Source organism: Emys orbicularis, chromosome 3 (genome assembly GCF_028017835.1).
Source record: "Emys orbicularis isolate rEmyOrb1 chromosome 3, rEmyOrb1.hap1, whole genome shotgun sequence".
NCBI lineage: Eukaryota > Metazoa > Chordata > Testudines > Emydidae > Emys > Emys orbicularis.
The window spans coordinates 118236373-118257797 of record NC_088685.1 but is presented as its reverse complement, the minus strand read 5'-3'; the positions used below and the strand labels follow the sequence as shown (position 1 = coordinate 118257797).

Genomic DNA, 21425 nt, shown 5'->3' with positions numbered 1-21425 from the left:
ATTAGTGAAGGGGAACAAAATGTAGCAGACCCAGGCAGGCATGCTGCAGAAGTGGGGGAGTGCTGGTTACATAGTGTGTGCCTCTCCACCCCCAACCTTTCAGAAACCCATGTGTGAGTACGCTGCAGGGACTGGCATCCACAGATGGGAACAAGAGGGACAGGTTGTAGAGAGGTCACTGTCTATAGCATCATCCCAAACCCTCAACTTGGTGCAGATTTTCACCATAAATTAATGTTGATTCTAGTTGCATTAATTTATGTGGGTTCTCTCACAGATCAGGGGATTGTGGCAGCAGCAGTTGGTGACACAATGAGAGCACAGCTCCTGAAGGTGCTGTCATGAATCTGGGTCAGGAGATAGTGTGGAAGCACAGGGCTTCTGTACAAATGGTCTGGCTTCTTCCACAGATCCCCTGAAATCTGTGTGTTCCAAGTAGCAACCCCCATTCCAGATCCATGGAGTTTGTGTGGGGGGAGGCAAGGCAAACCAGGCTCCCAGAAAGTTTTATCAGTGCGTCCAAACTAATTTGCTCCTCCTCTCTAAATGAGAATAAACTGAACCAGGGAGGATAGGCTGTTAGTTTGTAAATGTAAATACGTGCATTTCCAACTCATTTTTCTGTTACATATCCTCAGTGTACGTGAACAATTATTGTGAAGCTAGCAATAAGTTTATTTCTTGAAAAAAACTGGCAGGCACATAGTCCAGAATCTGTTTCAACATCATTTTATCCAGTTTTCTTCTTTTGTGCTGACATCTGCAACAGTTTCCACCAGGAAGTGATTTTGACATTGCTGTAGTTTTCTTGGGAAAGTTTGTGGTATATTAATTCTTTGGTATCCTTATAGAACTGTAAATGTGGCAAGTTGGCAGGCACAATAAGCTCTCTTGTTATGTGTGCAAGGGAGCTGCGGGCAGGTAGCTCTTCATCAGCACTCCTAAATTTTAGAATTCATTCCTCACCTTGGGCAGTTGTAGCCCAAATATGCCAACCGTCCAGGCACGCTGCAAGCCTGTCTGTTTTTGTTGGAGTTTGAGGAGGGTAGGAATATAGGATGATTGGAACAGAATTTGAGACAGAATGTCCTACTCATTCATTTATTTTTAATACTTGACTATACCTGGATTTTGTTAAGGGGTAAAGCTGATTTGGAGAAGTGACTAATTTTGTACGTGATTTTAAGAGATGGCAGGGCTCCTAGAGCTTTGGATGGGCATCTTTTCTGTTATAGAAATGGGAAAAAATTTAAATATTTATAGCAAACTCAAGACAGGCAATAATCACAACTGCCCTTGTCCTAATCAAGCCAGCAACCATCGACTACTGCATATATAAACAGCTGATATACTGTACTTTTACTTTTCTGTTTCCTCAACAATGTCCACCACTTGGAGAAGGTTTCGCACTCTCCAAATAACAGACAAACCAGCTCTCAGAGCCAGGACACTAACTGATCAGGTGATGAGGCTGTCTTACCATCTCCATTGGCACACTACGGCCTGAGAAAATGTCTTCAGTGGAGACAGATATAGCCCAAGCCCATACTGATTCAAATCCTGTTTTTTTCCCTTTACCACAAAAAAAAAAAAAAAAAGGGAGGGCGGGCAAAATCCACGTGAATACATAGAGTATCTCAAAAATATTGTCTCTCCCAACATCAGTGCATGCACATTCTTGAATTTCAGTGGCTTCTGTATTGCTGTTGGTGTTGAATCTCTTTTCATCTACCTTCATTTTCTTCCTCCTATTCCCCATCATTTATTTCTGGCCTGATTGAAGCAGACAGGGTAGGCTTAGCAAGTTACAAAGCATACACTGGTTTTAGCGTCACTATCATTCTCCTTTTTGTTGTGAAAGAGGCATAGTTCTGGCAAAGGCCTGTAAAAAAATAATTAAAAATACAAAAAATATAGTTAAGTATATCCTGGTTCCCCTTTGTCTAGTTCGTCTGAATGGGGTAATTCATGTATTCAGAGGAGTAGATGTGCAATAACTACTATGTAAGCTTAGAACATTGCTACCTTTTATAAGTAAAGAGTCCACATTGTTGCTTTGACTTGGCAAGCCTTTGTACAGCTGCTTTAAATTAAAAATTGAATTAATAGAAATGGAAATTGCCATATAATATTGCTCACTTAAAACTTTACAGTGCCAGTGCCAAACTACTGACCAAAGGAACTTTCCTTGAGCAGTGCCATTCACATCTCTGTATGCCGATTGTTACATGTTCCCAGATGATAGCTTGACATGCTGTAGCTGATTTGGCACTCTTCTGTGCAGTTCTGGCTCTCTTGACACTATTCCCAGCAGCTCTGAAATCCCCCTGGAAAATGAAAATGAAAGCAGGTTAATGAGAAACTCTTTATAGTTTTTAAGACTAAATTACAACAAAATTGAGGTTTTATGGGGAAAAGTAAGCAGCTGGAATACTCTTTTTTGTTTCATCAGAGCAAACAATCTGTATGGTAGCCTAAGAAACTATCAAAAGATATATTTTAGTGGCCCAGCTCTATAATTGAATAGTACACATAGTTCAATGGAGCTGTGCTGCTTTGCACCAGCTAAGGATCTGGCCCATAAACATTGTGTGGAAAATGTGGTATGATCAGTGCTGCCAACCTTACAAGTATAGATCTAGGTTTTGCTTTGCTGGCTGCTTAGCTGGACATTATCCTGTGACAACATTCCACATGGGGGAAAAAATGTTAAGGAACAACTGACAGTTAGGGACCTAGCTGTCATTAATTTTCAATGGGAATTAGGCACCTACGTGACATTTGGGCCTTTGAAAATCTCTCCATTATCTGCTAAATGTCTCATAGTGCTATTCAGTTAGCCAAAGTCTACACTCCATGTTCAAGACTAAAGGGAGTTTTGCCTGCATGAGAAGTGTAAAGTAGGGGCCATGCTGCTTAAAATAAAATAATAATAATTGATAACTGAATGGCTTTGTTCATTGATCATTAAAATATACATTTTGCTCCTGAAGATTTCTGCAACATATTTGCAAATGTCTAAAAATAGAAAATTATTTTTGTTCATCTTTCATAGCGTCTTATCCATAGTTATTATAAACAAAAATAGCCAGTTACTATTGCTTTTGAGCTACCTGAAAAAGTCATTTGTTAGTGATGCATTAGGGAAAAAAAGACTTGTAAAAATATGTAAACACTTCAAGTCAAATAAAGGAAAGGTATTCTATAAAAAATTCCAGGCCTAAATTCTTTCTTTAGTCACATCTGCATAAATTCATGGGGCTTATCAGGCATAACTGCAGACAGAATTTGAAACTCCAAATGTAATTTATTACAGTGAATTTTAAAAGCCTGTACATGTAAGATACATTACATAAAACAGCACACACAAAGTGGACAAATTTTATCCTCTTCAAAATTATATGCTATTCTATTGCTAGAATAAACAGAATGTGCATCGCATTTACATGTGCTCCAGATCTTATTGGTCATAACTACACCTCTACCCCGATATAACGCGACCCGATATAACACGAATTCGGATATAACGCGGTAAAACAGTGCTCCCCGGGGGGCTGGGGGGGCTGCACACTCCAGCGGATCAAAGCAAGTTCGATATTATGTGGTTTCACCTATAATGCGGTAAGATTTTTTGGCTCCCGAGGACAACGTTATATCGGGGTAGAGGTGTATATTTATTTTAGTACAGCAAAATAAAGTCTATTTCAAACCTACACACCTCAGATTTTTTGCTTTATGAACTAGGAAATACTGCATATTTTCACATTTTTCAGCATGTAGAATGCTTCCTCAAATACACTACAAAATTCTGTGCTTCACTAGATATATTTCATATTCACTATAAAATAGTTCTAATACATTATTAAAAGCTAACTGGCCTATATGTCTCTTCAGATTCATTACTGATTATCTCTTCCAGTTCAGTACTTCAGATACAAGCTGAAGGACATCCATGTCTGAACATACAGTGTGATAAGATGAATCCAAGTGGTTGTTTTTAAAAGCTACATACATATTTGCATGTCAAGCAATAACAGAATATTTTATTCAGTGTTTTTATGCTTACTGTACATTATATTACTATCAACGTTCTGGTCAGAAGATTGAATTGCTTTTTACAGCCACACAGCCTGCTGCTTTAGGTTCTCAGCATTACACTTGGGTTGTCCCAATCCCTGGATAAATTATTCAGGCTCTTGACATCACAGATTTCCACTAGCCGATTGGCTGGGGCTTACAAAATAAAATCTTTCCTCGGGAAAACAGTTAGGAGGAATGATGGCAGTGAGACCAGCAGGGTTGTTACTCAGAACACAGCTGGCTTTGTCGGGTAGTATGAAAAAATATGTGAAAGATGCTATAAAAAACCTGCATTAATGTGATCCCACTTTAAATGGGAAATGGTAGAGGGATTTATGCAAGAGGCATGCATTTTTGGTAAAGGAAATAATATGATCTTTCCTGAAAAATTACCTCTTAGCTCAAGTCTAAATAAACGAGGCTTACTATATAAGACGCAAAAGTAGCAGCAGCAGCAACAGCAGCAATGGCTCGTTACAAAGATGCTAGTGGCAAAAAGGTTACGTCGTTAAATTTGGTGACCGGATTCTTTCAATACCAGCTGGGTAAGTGGTGCAATTTGAAGCACTGACACCCCTTGCAAGTGGGGTAAGCAATGGCATACAGGGTGTAAAAATTGTAAAGTGTTTGTGTCTTGTGATCTTGGAGAAACGTGAAATCTAAGGAGAATTCAAATTATCTTAACAATGGAAAGAACTGCCCTCCTCTCCATGGAAATTGTAAAAAGTACATGCTAAATTCCCATGGTATTTGTAAAAATCAAACTACTTTTCTATTTTACTTGTATCTTGGATCTCTAAATGGTGTAATTCAGTCTATTTATTTTACACTTTTAAAGAATAAGTACTAAAAAGTAGGAGACTATTGAAAATAGTTATTTTACAGATTGTAAGGTATATGAATCAACAGATTTTGCTTTGGGATTGGTCACATTAAAGAATATTTCTCTTATCTGCTGATCTGAACGGACTATGCCTGCCATAGGTCAGCTACTAGTAGCTAGGAGTTTAGCCTGATTTTCACCTGATTTTCAGTATGTTGTCAGAAGGGCAGTCAATAAACCCTGTGGGTGTTCTGCCTAGGGAGTTTTCCAAGATTTCATGAGCAGGCCAGAATTGATTATTTTTCCCTTTTGTTTTATTTCTTTGATCTGAAAGTTGAATTCGAATTGCCCAATTCTCATCTCTGGTCTGACATACTATTGATTTAAATGGAGTTACTCCTAATAAACAGGGGTGTAAATGAAATAGCAATCAGGGATTAATTTTGCTCTTAAAGACCCTTGGGCGGGCCACAGCTGGCTTGGGCTTGCTGGGCTTGGGCTGTGCAGCTAAAAATCTCTGTGCTGATGGTTGGGCTGGAGTCCGAGCTCTGGGATCCTCCACCCTCCAGCCCAGAGCTCAGGCTCCAGCCTGAGCCTGCACATCTACACAGCCCAAGACCCACGATCCCGAGTAAGCTGACCTGGGTCAGTCATGGGGTTTTTATCCTTGTGTAGACATAGCCTCTGTGTCTCAGTCCCAATTCCTAATCAGGTTGAAGTGTACTTTTCTCTGCAAGTAGTTCCACTAAAATTAATGAGGCTAACATGAGCAAATGCTCATCGATTCCAAATTTGGCCTTTATGACTTACTGCACATCACACGTGAAATACCCTATTTACATTGGTTACCAAAAGAAACACTCCTGAATATAGTCTTGTTGCACACGTAACTAAAAACTATTTATTTTGTTTTCATCTAGGATCATTTTTATATGTGTTATGGTCAGTTAGATTTGAAATATTTTATGGTAACAATTTTACTATTGAACGACAATATTCCTTTTTCTAAGATGTACAGATTTACAAATTATATATAACTTTATAACTGCAACTCTGTGTCAGGGCAGCTGCAGTTGTTGCACTTTAAAAATTCATTCAATTTTGAGAGATCCCCTACCAGTTTGGATGATATTCCTTATACCTATATAAAAGGAAATACCAGTGGAACCAATAGAGTCTCTAAAAGCTGAATGAACTTAACAAGGGAAAACTGGATCAGACTCACCATCCATAGCGAAGATTAACAAAATTAAGACTGCAAAAGTAATTTGCAAGTTTCAGATTATTTCCGCCGGTCCAGTTCATAGCTCCTGAAATGTACAGTAGAGGATAAATACTATAATTATAAAAAAGTTCACCACTTTTATTCATGGTGAATTCATCTCACTAGTATATGTAATGCCATTTCATCAATGTATTTTCCCCTCTTTTACTGTCCTTCCTTGTGTATATGCTAACCATTTAAAATATCTGCCCTGCTATTTGTAAAAAAAAACCCTTCATACTGTGACAGTCTATACTATTACTCACCACTTTGACAAGATTATGCTAAATTTTGTACAAAGTATGCCTTGTGGTGTATCATTTGAAAACTCATAATCTGTTCATCATTATTGTCCTGATAAAATATGTGTATCAACATTGTATGTAAAGTTATAAGTTTCTACTTTATAACATTGCTGTAACACATTCCAGAGTTAGAAAGGCAGTGGTAGTGGGAAGGTAGGGGTAGTGATAGTATTGTCAGAGTACTTGGTAGTATGACCACAATGAAAATGGAAATGAGGGGGCATTTTATTAATAATGTTATTTAACACTTTTCATCTCTCAATCTCAAAGCACATTAGAAAGATGATTAAACATGATTTCCTACCATTTTTACAGATCAAGAGAGCTCACATGACTTTATCAAGGTGACACCACAAGTCAGTAGCAGAGGCAGGAATAGAATCCAGGTTTCATGGCTGTGTGTGTCATCTAGTGAACCACAGTGCATCCTTATTGAAAGAAAGAAAGAACTTCAGCTAGCATTGGATTTTCTGTAGTGTAGGAGAAGAGCAATGTTCAAAACTATTCAGTGGTGATAAAAAAATCACATTATTGGTGAAACAGGTAGTTCTTTAAAAAAAATAACTTTATGCATTTGACCCCAGTGGTGTAAAATTATTTCCTGTGTCAAAATTCACTCACCACAAGAGAAGGGGTAGACCTTCAGGGAGCCAGTTATGACTCTCTGAGTCTCTGCTTTTTACAGCTGTAACCACAGCATAGGTTAGAACAGTTAGTTCAGAAACTGTTTTCACCTGTATCAGCTATCAGCAACCTGCAAGGGACCAGCTGAGAGTTGGCAGAGCTCATTGTAATGCCAGACATGCCCCTTAAGCCAGTGCAAGGAGCAAGAGTGCTGTAGAAACTGGATATGCCAGCAGCTCCTGCTTGCTAGGGTGCATTGTAAACTGGTCAGATATTGGCAGTGTCCCAAAAAGTTAGGCTTCTAAATCCATAGTTGGTCACCTAAATAAAAGTGGCCTGATTTTTAGAGATGCAGAATGCAGTGGAGGTTGTGAGTGTTCAGCACCTTGAAAAACCAGGCCACTTTTTTCAGTGCCTAAACACAGATTTAGGAGTCTAACTTAGGCACTTCCATTTGTACTATCTCTCAAAACACAAAGAAAGTATAATACTTAAACATTGTTGTGAAGCACTGCTAATAAACAACTGTCAGGACATTACTGGGAGAATATACAATTTTTTGTTACAGGGGAATTACAGGCAAAATTAACAGATTTACAAGAAAAGGTGACATTTGTGGAGCTGTTGCATGATATGTAATGAATATTGTTCCCCACATCATGTAACTCCCTTGTGAGCTTTAGCAATGTCTAATCACATGGGTTCCATTTTTTTTCCAGATGAGCAAGAGGCAGTGCAAAAGAGGACTTTCACAAAATGGATCAACACTCATTTGGCCAAGGTAATAAACATCTTGGAAAGATCTTTTTTTTAACTCAAATCCTGCTCTGCAGATAACTAGGCACTGGAGGGTGTAAGGCAATGGAACCTCTGCAGTTCTGCTGATCGGGATAGAAGTAGGTTGCAGAGACCCCTCAAAACGGGATCCACATTACTTGTATGTTATAGAGGTTTAATCTGTTTCAAGATGACAATGGTTTTGGGGGCTGTGGGATGGCCAGTAGAATCACAACTGCTCAGCTTCACTGGCCAAAACCAAGGGCTGGCGCAACCCATTAGGAGACCTAGGCGGTCGCCTAGGGCACTAACATTTGGGGGGCGGCGACCGCGGCGGCCAGATCTTCGGCCGTCCCGGTCGTCGTCGGTATTTCGGGGGCGGGACCTTCCGCCGCCTCTGTCGGGTGCGGCATTTCGGGGGCGGGACCTTCCGCCGCCTAGGGTGGCAAAAAAGCTGGCGGCGCTCCTGCCAAAACCCCTTGCCTGGGAAAAAAGGGTAGCACAGCAGCTGCTACTACAGTCAGTAGGAAGTAATGTGTGACTGCCTTGTACAAAACAGGACATTATGCAAGCTGAGCAGTGTTGATACTATCACTCAAAGTATAGTAGGATAAAGCTTGACCCAGCTGCTCCTTAGGTGCTCAGTCTCATAGGGTATGTCTACACAGCAAAGAAAAATCTGCGGCTGGCCTGTGCCAGCAGACTCAGACTCAGGCTGCAGGGCTGTTTCATTGCTGAATAGACTTCCTGGCTCGGGCTGGAGCCTGGGCTCTAGGACCCTGCTCCAGGACACAGCTCTACCTGTGATTATCAATTAAATCGGTAAATTACAATATTTAAATACAGGCAGTGCATTTTGAAGGTCATATTTTCTAAGTCATGTATCTAAAAGCCTGGAGAGATGTTTTACTCTATAGAATGCACTGGTTAATACATTCTCAAAAATGTCCAGGCTGAAGGGTATATTCAATTCTATATATTCTAGATAATCAAATACATCCATCTGATATGGCCTACTGCGTTACTTTAATGGATCAACAAAGCTTACTTGCATTATAGAGGAAAAAATAAGAAATACCCCCATATGAAATGAATTGACTTGGCTTTGCAGAATTCAGCTGCAAGAGCAAGGGCATTTTTAAACCATCCTGGTTCTGAGTGCTCAGGATTTGGAGTAGGAATGAGCTTCATCTCCCCAACCCTCCTGTAATAGCAGAGCATAGGCCCTGATTAAGCAGAGCACTTAAGCACATGCTGAAGTCACATTTATTTCAATTGGATTTCAGGGGGACTTCAGCATGAGCTTAAGTGCTTAGATGAATCAGGCCATAAAGATTTGCTGGAGGGGGAAAAACTCACCTCTTTCTTTGGGATTCTTCTATTTTTGAGACAAACTTATTAATTATTATTCATTGCTAACAGTTGATCATTTTCATTAGGGATGTAAATACCATTTTTAAAAGTACCCATTTAAATTAAAATTATATTGGTTAACCGTTTAATCGTTAACAAGTTCAGCCATCTGCAACCGGAGAAGGCTGTTTGCACATGAGTGGTGTTTGCGTGTGAGGTCCCGGGAGCCAGGGCAGAGGTGGGGAGTGGGATGGGTGCATGGGAGAGGCGGCGGCAGGTGTGTGGGGGGAAGCATGTTGCAGAACTCGGGTGGTCGCCGCCAAGTGGGTGGAAGTTGGCAGGGACTTGGGGGCCCAGTAGCAGACTCTATAAGGGCAGGGACATCCTGCCTGGCACATGTCCCTGCAGCGACCACCGCCGCCTCCCCCAGGTACCAGCAGAGGAGAAGGAGCTGCTGGAAGCAGGGGGAGCCGAGAGGCACTTGATTTACCAATCTGTTTTAAACGTTAACTGCAATATATTAACAGCAAGACTAATACTTATCGGTTATCTGTTTAACCATTAATATTTTAATATTTTACATCCCTAATTTCTACAGGCCCATAAGTGTTTGTCTGTCCCTTAACAGGATTAGTTTACGGAGTTTAGATTCAGAAAAACAGAAGGAATATGCTGAATATTCTATTGAGTGTTAAAGTGTTATCACACTAGTCACAAACATGACTTTGAATAGTGTAAAAAATGTGTACGTCAACTTCTTCATACTTTGTAGTAACTGCTGATGAGATTTCTAAACCCCTGGAATGCACCCATACTCTTGATATATAGGGAAAGAAAGTAAAGACTCCTATATGTAGATTGTCTAACACTTTCCACATAAAAAATTCTTGTGAACTTTACTTGAGCTGCTCTCACACTTCTGTTGTTTGCAGTAGACCATTGACATTTGGCAAGGGAAAGCCCTGGAGACACATCTTTCTTTTTCCCCATGAAATTCCATTCAGGTTTGGTGAAGATATAAACTTTTAAATTTTGGCCATCTGCCAGAATAATAGCCAATCTTGACCATTCTAAAGTATTGGGGTCATGCCTCCACCATAGAAGCTGCTCATGGTATCCTGGGAACAGCCAGAGCAGCTGTAGTGAGGGGATGGGGAGCAGCCAGGCCCCATTCCACTAGACCATCACAGCCCAAACACATGGTCCATGCCAGAGTTCTCAACCAGGAGTCCGGGGTCCCCTGAGGGGCCACGAGCAGGTTTCAGGGGGTCCGCCAAACAGGACCACTGTTAGACTTGCTGGGGCCCAGGGCAGAAAGCCAAATTCCCACTGCATGGGGCTGAAGCCTGGGGCCCTGAGCAACTTAGTGGTGCCCCTTGTGGCATGGGGCCCTGGGCAGCTGCCCTGCTTGCTACCCCTTAACCCCGGCCCTGGCTTTTATATGTAGAAAAGCAGTTATTGTGGCACAGGTGGGCCGTAGAGTTTTTATAGCAAGTTTGGGGGGCCTCAGAAAGAAAAAGGTTGAGAACCCCTGGCCCATGCAATCTTAGTTCTGCATTCTTGTTTGTATACATTAGGATACGGTTTGAATTGCATGATCACATACTGTTTTTTCCCTGCCTCATTCAGTGGAGAGGATGGACACACAAATAGGAAGAATTAACGTTTCAAGGGCAACTGTAAATCTGACATTTTCTAACTTTCAAGTGTTTGACTTCTAAACCTACATAACATTGTTAACATAATTTTTGTATGTAATATACTTAAAACATTCACTACTAGCTAAATACTACATTTACCGTTAATTAAAACCAACTACCTCGGTGTTCTAAGGTTACAGTCTTTGGCAGAGAATATAGCTTGCTATAAAGCTCATAAAGAAATTCAAAGTGAAACCTGGCCCCACTGAAATCAGTGAGAGTTTTGCTATTTACTTCAGTGGGGCCTGGATTACATCTTTAGTGTTTTTAGCCTTTTCATTTTCAGAAACTGGCCTCTTGTTATTTCATGTTATATTTTGCCTTCTATTGAGTTAATAATCTTTTTCTGAAACTTGGGAAGTTAGCCTTTAAAAGGATATTGTTTTTAGATGTCAAAGTAAATAAATTTGGAGTGCAAATAGTATAAAACTCATCACATTTATTGCCTAAGAATTGTTTTTTATAATGATGGTTGTTCAATAAGCAAGCTTCATTCCGTATTACCCTGTTCCTTTCCGAAACCTGTCTTGCTTGTTGTGACATACTATAGTTCTCAGAGGTCTTGATTTAGCATCTGATCGATACTTGTCTTTTTATATCCCTCACATGTAAAGCACAATCCAGTTCTAACTAGGTTTCATAGGAGGCAATATTATTTTGAGGTCGTAGATAGGGAACTTTCCTGATAATGGACCTATAATAAGTACTTAAATTTAAAATACATTGATTGTTCTTCATAGGTAAACAGGATTTTGATATGAGGTTTATCAAGAAAATAGCAACAATATCATGCTGTGAAACAAAATGTTTTTATTTCCTTTCTTCCAAGAAATCACACATCATTTTAGGTATTCTGGCATCATGTGAATACATTTAATAACTGATTAGAAACATTTTATAACAAGTTCCAGATGATTTCTAGGACAGAAATATTTTTACAGAGATTTGAATGCTCTACTAAAACTGTAAATGCCAAGTTTTAAAGTGCTGGACAATGAAAATATGATAAAGATCTTGGTATGAGCAATGTTAACTTTTGTGATAATCTGCATTCAACAAGTAATATATGCAGAAATCAATTTTTCTGTTTAAAGTGAATTTAGTACCAGTTAAAGATGTTGTACTTGCAGCCCTACAGTCTGATGTCCTCTGTCCCAGAAAGAACAGCTCTTGCTTTAGGATGAAATGGTAGTTCAGCCTCCATACCAATTCATTTTGTGACCTCTGCTGCGACCTTTTGAGAGGAGACTCAAAGAGCTTGCTTTGTTTTGCCCAACCAAATGAAGGCTGAGGGGAGATACGACTGCTTCCTTTAAATACATCAGAGGGGTAAACATCAGGGAAGGAGAGGAGTTATTTAAGTTAAGCGCCAGTGTTGACACAAGAACAAATGGATATAAACCGGCCATCAACAAATTTAGGCTTGAAATTAGGCATAGGTTTCTAACCATCAAAGGAGTGAAGTTCTGGAACAGCCTTCTAAGGGTAGCAGTGGGGGCAAAAAACCTAACTGGCTTCAAGACTGAGCTTGATAAGTTTATGGAGGGGATGGTATGTTGAAACTGCTTACAATGGCATGTGGCTCCTCTGTAACTGCTATAGCAAATATCCCCAGCAGCTGGAGATGGGACACTAAATGGGTAGGGCTCTGAGTTACCAGGTGTCTGGCTGGTGGGTTTTTCCAACATGCTTAGGGTCTAAGTGATCGCCATATTTGGGGTCAGGAAGGAATTTCCCCCCAGGTCAGACTGCCAGAGTCCCTGGGGTTTTTCACCTTCCTCTGCAGCATGTGGCATAGGTCACTTTCAGGTTTAAACTAGTTTAAATGGTGGATTCTCTGTAGCTTGATTTGAGGACTTTAGTAACTCAGCCAGAGGTTGTGGGTCTATTACAGGAGTGGCTGGGTGAGGTTCTGTAGCCTGCAGTGTGCAGGAGGTCAGACTAGATAATCATGATGGTCTCTTCTGGCCTTAAAGTCTATAAGTCTATGAGACCTGCAACAAGATACCTATTATGATATGGGCACTAAGAACTGGACTGATATTTTCACCTTATTCCACATTGCTCACCAAACAGCCATTACATGGTAATGACTTTCTGACACTATCAGCATGGCTCAGAATCAAACTTGGGATCCAAAGATGGAAGGCTTCATATTCCATTACCAGTCTTCTAGGCAGGTACTTCTGAAAACAGGTGTGTCCAGAAGCCTGGTTGGATAGTCATGATCATGGTAAGTTCCATAGTTCTGTAACAATAGGTCTTCAGCTTGCCTGTAAATTGGAGGGCAGCATCCCTTCCACTAAAAAACACCCTAGTTTCATTCTGCCGCCTCAGCTGCAGGCAGAGTTTATGCCTAGGTCCAGTGGTTCCTCCCTTTAGGCTGAGAGGAGGGTCCTTTAGATGTGGGTGGGGCCAAACCCTCCCATCCCCGGAGCCTCAATAAGTGCAGGCAGCGTTCACTAAAACATCCCTGTATGGTGAACAAAGAAACATGTCCCTGTTTCTCAACAAAATAAACTACCCTCATCTAAATTGTTAGCTGTGCTTCAGGGCTGCACTGGGCTTAGAGGACTTCCACTTTATTCTCCCCTCTATTTTATTTCTCTGCTGAGGTACTGCAGCAGCTGAAACCTCTGGATTCTCATGGAGTGGATGCAAGGCCAAGGAGAACAGGAGAGAGAGAAGTTTTCAAACCCCGAAATTATATGGTGGCAGTAAAAAAGGGACACAACACCCCAAATTTCATATTTCATTGGTAGGGAGAGGGGAGAAGAAGGTGACAACAGAGAGAGAGGGATGAAGAGAAGGATTTTAGACAACTCCTCCCTCCCCAAAACCTTAAAAAAGACTGAAAATGATGCAAAATTCATGTACAGGAAAAACACCAAAAAGCATTGCCAGAAGGCGGTATGGCCAGGCCAAGTATGTGATGTGCTGCTTCTGCTCCACTTGTGAGCATCCTTGGGAGCATCCACCATAATTTAAAAACATGGAAGCGGTATCACTTCCTGACCACTCTTGGAGTGAATGCCGCATGGGGTGAGGCTGGTTCAGGGATGTGTGATTTACCATTGCTATGTTCAGTGACTGGTCCTGTAGTGTTGCTGTAAGATTACTTGGTTTGCCTCCTGTTGCTCTCAATAAATGCCTGCTTAGCATTTTCATGATACATTAGATTGATGTCTTCTGCCTTTTTTTGGATGTGTACTACAAAGTTTCACCATAACTGATTTCTGCCTTGTATCCTGGGTTTTTTAACTGATCCAGAAAAGTTGCTTAGGGCTAGTTCCTTTTTAATAAAAACAACCAGGAGTCCGGTGGCACCTTAAAGACTAACAGATTTATTTGGGCATAAACTTTCGTGGGTAAAAAAAACCACTTCTTCAGATTCATGGAGGCTGAAGAAGTGGGTTTTTTACCCATGAAAGCTTATGCCCAAATAAATCTTTTAGTCCTTAAGGTGCCACCGGACTCCTCGTTGTTTTTGTGGATACAGATTAACACAGCTACCACTCTGATACTTGGTTCCTTTTTAATTTCTCCTTGGAGAGGAGAGTTAGAATATGGTGTCCTCAAAGAAGATACTTGTGGCCAGATCCTGCCCTTGGATATGCACATGAGGCTTCCATTGAAGTAAAAATTGGATTTAACTTCAACAGCAGCCCTGTGTGTGTGCATCTGAGAGCAGAATTTGTCTCTGTAGCATTGCTTGTCTTTACATCATTTTGGTCAAGTATGTATGCGTGTGCTTCCAGAAGCCAGTATTTATATCACCATCTGCTACATGGGTATAAACAGGAATATTCACCAGTTAATAATAGGGTATACACATTTAAAGGTTTTTTAATGTTACAATGGGTTTTCTCTCATTTTTCATGTTTATATCATTTCACCTTCTAGAGTATTTGCACCTATATTTTGCCCAGAATCGGAAAGTGGCCTATAGCAGTACTGCATTATTAATTGAGCAGGACTTTGTTCTGTACTGATCTAGCTGACACCCTCTGCTCAGTGATTCTCTCGTTCAGTAATAAGGGCAGTGGTGCAGAGTGCATGATTGGAATTAGGAATTTTGGGCCAGAAGGCATGCCAGTTTACCTCAGTTGAGAATCTAGCCCTCTCTACTGTCCTAAATTTATAGCTTTACAGTTTATTAGACTATTCCTCCTCGCTCAGCAGTATAAATTAGGACTAAATCCACTGAAGTCTATATAGTTGGTGAGCTGGGCATAAGCAAATAGTATGTGTTTTAATACAGCCAAATGTAAATGTACACATCTAGGAACAAAGAATGTAGGTCATATGATGGGGTGGGGGGAGACTCTATCTTGGGAAGCAGTGACTCTGAAAAAGATTTGGGGGTCATGGTGGATAATCAGCTAAACATGAGTTCCTAATGTGACACTGTAGCCAAAAGAATCACTGTGATCCGTGGATATATAAACAGGGAAATCTCCAGTGGTAGTGCAGAGGTTATGTTTTCTCTGTATTTGGCACTATTGTGACCTCTACTGGAATGTTGTTTCCAGTTCTGGTGTCCACAGTTCAAAAAGGCTGTTCATAAATTGGAGAGGGTTCAGAGAACAACCTTGAGAATGATAAGGATTGGAAAACATGCCTTGTAATGACAGACTCCGGGAGCTCAGTCTATTTAGCTTAACAAAGAAGGTTAAGGGGTGATATGATCACAGGCTGTAAGTACCTACATGGGGAACAAATATTTGATAAAGATATCAAAGTTATAACAAGATCCTATAGCTGGAAGTTGAGGCTAGACAAATCCAGACTGGAAATAATAATAATTAAAAAAAATAACAGTGAGGGTAATTAACCAAGAGTTGTGGTAGATTCTCCATCACTAGTAATTTTTAAATCAAGATTGGATGTTTTTCTAAAAGATGTGCTCTAATTCAAAAAGGAATTAATTCAGAGAAGTCCTATTTTATGCAGGAGGTCAGATGAGATAATCACAGAGGTCCCTTCTGGCCTTAGAATCTATGAAGTTATACCTGTGTAAAACAGGTCTGAGAAGAGAATCAGGCTCTGCAAGTGTTGTACGCATAGCATGAGAATGACCCAGAAGCGTTAAACATTGATACAAAATTCCCTACCTGTCATTTTTAATTTAATTTTTAAAGTTAGTTATTTTAATTACTTATCCTATTTTTTCTTGCCCTTACACTGATTTTTTTTTTTGTGGGCCAAATTCTGCCTCAGTTACCAATCCAGAGGAACTCCTTTGAGTTCGGCCCTTGTTTTGCAGATTTCAAAATTAACACTAACTTGTGAAAAAAAATCATTGTTAGCACTTTATTGTAAATATTCCATCCCATTTTCTCTGCTGCTATCCTACCCTAATGAGCATGTGTTCCATTGACTTTACTGGAAGCCATGGGTAGAATTTAGATCTTAATGTTCACACTTCCTAGGATTTCCCAATGACCTCTGTTTTAATGGTTATCATACCATCTTTTGGAAAAGAATTAAAATCTGTAATTGAGTGAGGGCCTTGGAAAGATTTTCAGTTTTTAGTGAAGATAATCTCTTTTTATCAGATTTCTCCTTTGCTGCTCCTTTCTTCTATTATAGTAAAGAACTTGTTCTACCTCTCATGTTGGATACATATTCAGGGCAAAGCAATTATTCTCAGGCTCGGGGAAGATTGGTCAGTCAGTAGACACCTGGTGATTGCCATGAATCTGAGTGAACTAGGAAAATTCTCAAAGGACCTAGATTCCATTCTTTAGTCATATAATTCTTACCCTTCTGCCCCTGTTTTCTTATGACACCCACCCAAGTAATGAAGTATAAGTGCATGGCATATAAGATTTTCATACCCTGTCTCTGAGGAATCCTGGATTTGCTAGAAAATGTGCCCACTAACAGATTGTGCTCGAACAGTTTTAAAAAATACATTTTGTTTTGAATGTTGGGCCCAATCTTGAGCTTCTTGCATAGTTTTTACTCAGTCCCTTTCATAGATTCCAAAGCCAGAAGGGACCATTGTGATCATCTAGTTTGACCTCCTGTAGAACATAGGCCATAGAACTCCCCCAAAATAATTCCTATAGCGTATCTTTTACAAAAACATCCAATCTTGATTTAAAAATTGTCAGTGATGGAAAATACACCACGACCCTTGGTAAATTGTTCCAGTGGTTAAAACGGTATACTTTATTTCCAGTTTGAATTTGTCTAGCTTTAACTTCCAACCGTTGGATTGTGGATCTCTTGTTTCAGTGAAAATCTTGCCTGAGAAAGGACTGAATGAAAATTGAGTATGGACCACAGGATATGGCCTATTGTTCCTTTGTACCATGAAGAGTGGAAGAGAAGAGAGCAAACAGCTTGCAGAGAAAGATAATTAAGAAAGACAAATCTGAGTTTCTTTCAGTCATAGATGTGAGGTCTGGAGGCCCATGGGTACAATTAGCTTTAACAAGTTAAGTTATGTGTGTGTATTTAGCTAAATTCCAAATTTATACATGCATGTTTTGAGAAAAACCTGAAGTCTTTAATCAAGGCTCCATGTCATTCTCCCATGGAAAAACCCATGGGAGGAGAAAAATGAGTTAAAATATCTGTGACTTTGAAGCCATGGATATCTGGAGAAATTCTTTCCCCTTGTGAGAAGGGTTGCCAGCTCTGTGGCGTGTTTCCAAACTGCATAGGATGATGGGGAATTCAGGAGTCATTCCTGCAGACATCATAGAACCTCTATGCAGAGGGCCTGCCTCACCATGCCACGCTATTGGTACTCATTCCTCTCCCCATTGATAGTGTGTTTCCCAAAATGGTAAGTGTTGAATGTCCCTGTGTGTCTGTGTTGTAGAAATCACAAACCAGTCACTGTAGAAGTTTGATTTTAGCAGCATTAATCCTAGTGCATTTTCCACATCGAAAGTAATGGAATCCCAAGGAGAGCAAGATACGGAGAGTGGCTGCTCTCTTACCCACCTCTGGTTCTACCTTTGAAAACAGGCAGGGCCTCAGTCATGCAGAGTAGGTGCAGAGGTGGGTCCAAGGGCTTGCAAGAATGGGGAGCATAGTGGCTCATTGTGTCTCTGTTGCAGGCTTAGGGTACTTTGTGTCCTAGTTCTTCCTCTTTAAGTTTCAGTTCTCTCTGGACTGTTTAATGAAGCTGGGGGATAGTGCCTTTCATCTTTACTCAGACAAAACTTCTAATTTTTGAGAATATTATTTGACTGGGGATCACATCATTTGAAGCATAATACATTATAAATGTAGCAGGGATGGCTAGTCCTGAGGGGTTGGTGGTGCTAAGCTCCACTACTAATGTCCTAGCTGTCTGTAGACGCTGTAGTAGCTATAGAATGGCTGCTCTACTGCAGTGTGCAGAACCACCTGCTTGCACTAGGGTCTCCCCTTAAGGTTCCACTGGCTGCACTGCATTGGGCTGCTATTGAGGGTCACCTGGTAGGGCTGGAACTGTTCCAACTCCACCTGAAGTCTCTATAGCAGATAGGCTGCAGGTACAGAGCCTCAGCATGGCTACTTTATCTTAGAACTTCACAGGCTAGGTAAGGGGACTCTCTGCACATACTTCCTGCTCCAGTTTCTACAGGCCCAGCTTTGAGTCGGGGAGTTTCTGAGCTCCAGGATTAAGTGGGATTGATGGAGTTTCTGAGGTAAGGGGGTATTTCTGTGTCTGGGGTTTCAGATAGGAGGGGAGGGGAAGATTCTGAGGCTGGGTAGACATTTTTCTCTTGGGATGGGTGGGTTGAGTTTAGCAGGGAAGGGCTAAGAGCATGAGGAGGAGTTTTTTGAGTGTGGAGTGGAAGGTGTTCTGAAGATGTTGGATGAGGGGAAAAGAAGTGTCATTTTAGAACTGGAGTGTGATTTCAGAGCTCTGGAGATTGTGTAGGAAGGGGTGTTAGGCCAAGGGAGTGGTTTGTGTGTGAAGGGGTTTCTGTGAAGGAGCTGGTTGGCTTGGAGGGAGCCAACAGGAGCTGTTGGGGGGTGGGATTTTGAGCTGGAAGTTAGGTTGGCAGGGTTGAATGTGAGTGAATGGGTTTGGGATAATAGGTATGAGTAGAGGAGAGTGAAGGAAATGGGTGGATGAGGGTGTGAGTAGCAGTGAGCTGAAGGATTGTGTGAATGAGAGTCTGTGGGTGGGGTGGGAGACAGTAGGGCAATAGGGGAATAAAAGCTCAGTTGGAGAGGGGGAAGACAGAGATGATGCTATGACTGGCAAAAACAGTATAGGGGTGATAGGACAAGCAGATTTTTATTTCATCCTGTCCCTTACTGTGAAGGGTCACAGTTTTTTATTCTGAGTATTTATCCAAAGGGGCCTTCCCACACAGACACCCATGTTTCCCTCAGTGAAGGAGAGGGACCAAATAAAGGACCTGGCATCAACTAATTATGGGGCAAAACTCAAACCAGAATTAAGGCCAAAAATTCAGTAAAAGAGTGCCAGAGGGGACACTGAGCAGAGAAACGCAGGCAGTGCCCACTGTTCCATACTGAGGGAGTCATTTAGATGCTGCTGAGAGGAACTGTGCCTGGGTGCATGTGTGAGGCCAAGGAAAATGGTCACAGAGAGCTTCTCTGTGGTCAAGATTCCTCCTCCTGCACTTGTGAATGACAATTTTGGGCAATGCCAGGTGGCAGTTTACAAGAAGGTCTCTGGATTTAGTGGGGCTGTGGGAAACAAAAAATAAGAAGGTGCGTGGAGAAATGCAGCCTAAAGCTAAGGAGTAGGTTGTAATCAAGCTGGATGAAGGATGTAGCCTGGCACACTGGACATAGGTACGTGCCAGGGTCTCCATCTCATTTCAGAAGTTGTAAGTGTCAGAGGAATCTGAACTGTGCCAGCAATATGCCCATGCTCACAACACCATGAAGGAGCCAACAACTAATGTCTTTGGTAGGTTGTAGAACCACAGTGGAATATACAGTGATCCATGAAGGATCCTCACCCTCAGATGAAGGCAGCAGGTCCTGCCACTTGGTGTGTGGTCAGGACATTAGAGTAAGAGAAGTAGATGGGAGCACAAATGAGATCGTCCAGGGACCAGTGCTAACATATATGTTGTTGTTCTTCAGCTATAGGAGTAACTGGTCAAGGAAATCATGCTGTTAACATCTGTGAGGATTGTCCAGAGTATAACCACTGGATTACATTTGTGAAACAGCACTAGAAAGTTGGGTATCAGGATTCTGGGGTTCATTTCCTGACTCTGAGAATAGAGTATAGTTTCATGGTTGCAGACAGTATCGCTAAGTGTAATATATTCCCTACTTGGGTCTTCTGCTGAGTTTGAACTCTGGGATATCTGAGCACAGGCCTTGAACTACAGGATCATTCTATTAGTATGTAGGCAGTACCAGACTCATAAACCTCTACATATGGTCTAGCCATCAGGGAGGGGCAAATAGTCACTAAGAGTATTAGCATGGGTTATACAAGCTATTTGACCTATTTCTTCTGAAAGTCAGTGTAGCAAAGTGGATGAGACATAGGTTCCCAGCTCTACCTGCAGTGACTCTGTGCAACCTCTCAGTTTCCTTGTCTGTAAAATGGGTAAATGATAGTTGCCTTTCCTTAGTCTGGGTTATGCAGCCTTAGTCAATAAAGGGTGTGAAGTGAATGGAAATATTAAAAGCTTCAGTAGAAAAGCAAGAATTAGATCCTTCAGCTCTTAGCCTGTAGTTTAGTGAACCTTTTCCTACAATACTACTGTAGCTGGGCAGATCTGCATCCCCCTTCCTGCCTCCCTAATTTACTGAATCCTTTCTGCTCCCCTAACCCAGCAAGCCACCTTCTGCCATGCCTGTTGAGCATCAAATCTGTTCTGTCCTTCTGTCAGGTGTACCATTCGCAGACTGGTCCAAGGATTTGTCTTTAAATGTTGGCAACTGTTATTTTGAACACAAGCTCCCACTGAAATGTAATCTACTCTGTTTGTCTAATCTAATCTTATTTTAGTGTGGTTTAATCTAATCTTATTTTATCAAGTGTGTCTAATCTATAGCAGGTCTATCACCTTGGTAAGTGAGGATTGAATATGAGTGGTATGTGAGACCTTAATAAATCTCCATGAAATGTAAGGTTTTTTGTTTGCTTTGTGTAATGTAACAGTTGATCAAGGTAAGGTTAGGTTTATTTTTAGTTATGAAATCATAAGTGAATGAATGTATCTTTAAACTTATAGAATTTAGGTTTATACAAAGTTATAAATAAAAGTAAAAAGGGGAATGGATATCTCCATGGATTGTTAATGAGATATGGAATCGCTTTACCTCTAGTTTACTTATTTGATTCTAGCTCAGGATGAACATCACTGAAACACTCACAATAGATAAAAAATAGATAAAAAATATGCTGAAAATACTTTCAGTATCCAATGCATATTTAAAATCTCCAGTCAGTCAAAAGTTACTAACTAAAAAGCTTGAGATAATTTCAAATTTAAGGCTACAATTCTGTGAAGACTTACCTGCTTAACTTTGTGCATGAGAAAACCCAC

The 21425-nt window shown here is 40.8% G+C and overlaps 1 protein-coding gene across 1 annotated transcript in view; it reads left to right on the top strand.

Annotated features, from left to right (window-relative positions):
• The first annotated feature begins 4546 nt into the window (after window positions 1-4546).
• Window positions 4547-21425, top strand: part of LOC135876245 (nesprin-1-like) — a 112627-nt gene continuing 95748 nt past the window's right edge. Inside the window, exons 1-2 of the mRNA XM_065401442.1 lie at window positions 4547-4625; window positions 7816-7877. Coding sequence (XP_065257514.1) covers window positions 4547-4625; window positions 7816-7877 — 141 coding nt within the window. The remainder of the gene's footprint in view (window positions 4626-7815; window positions 7878-21425) is intronic.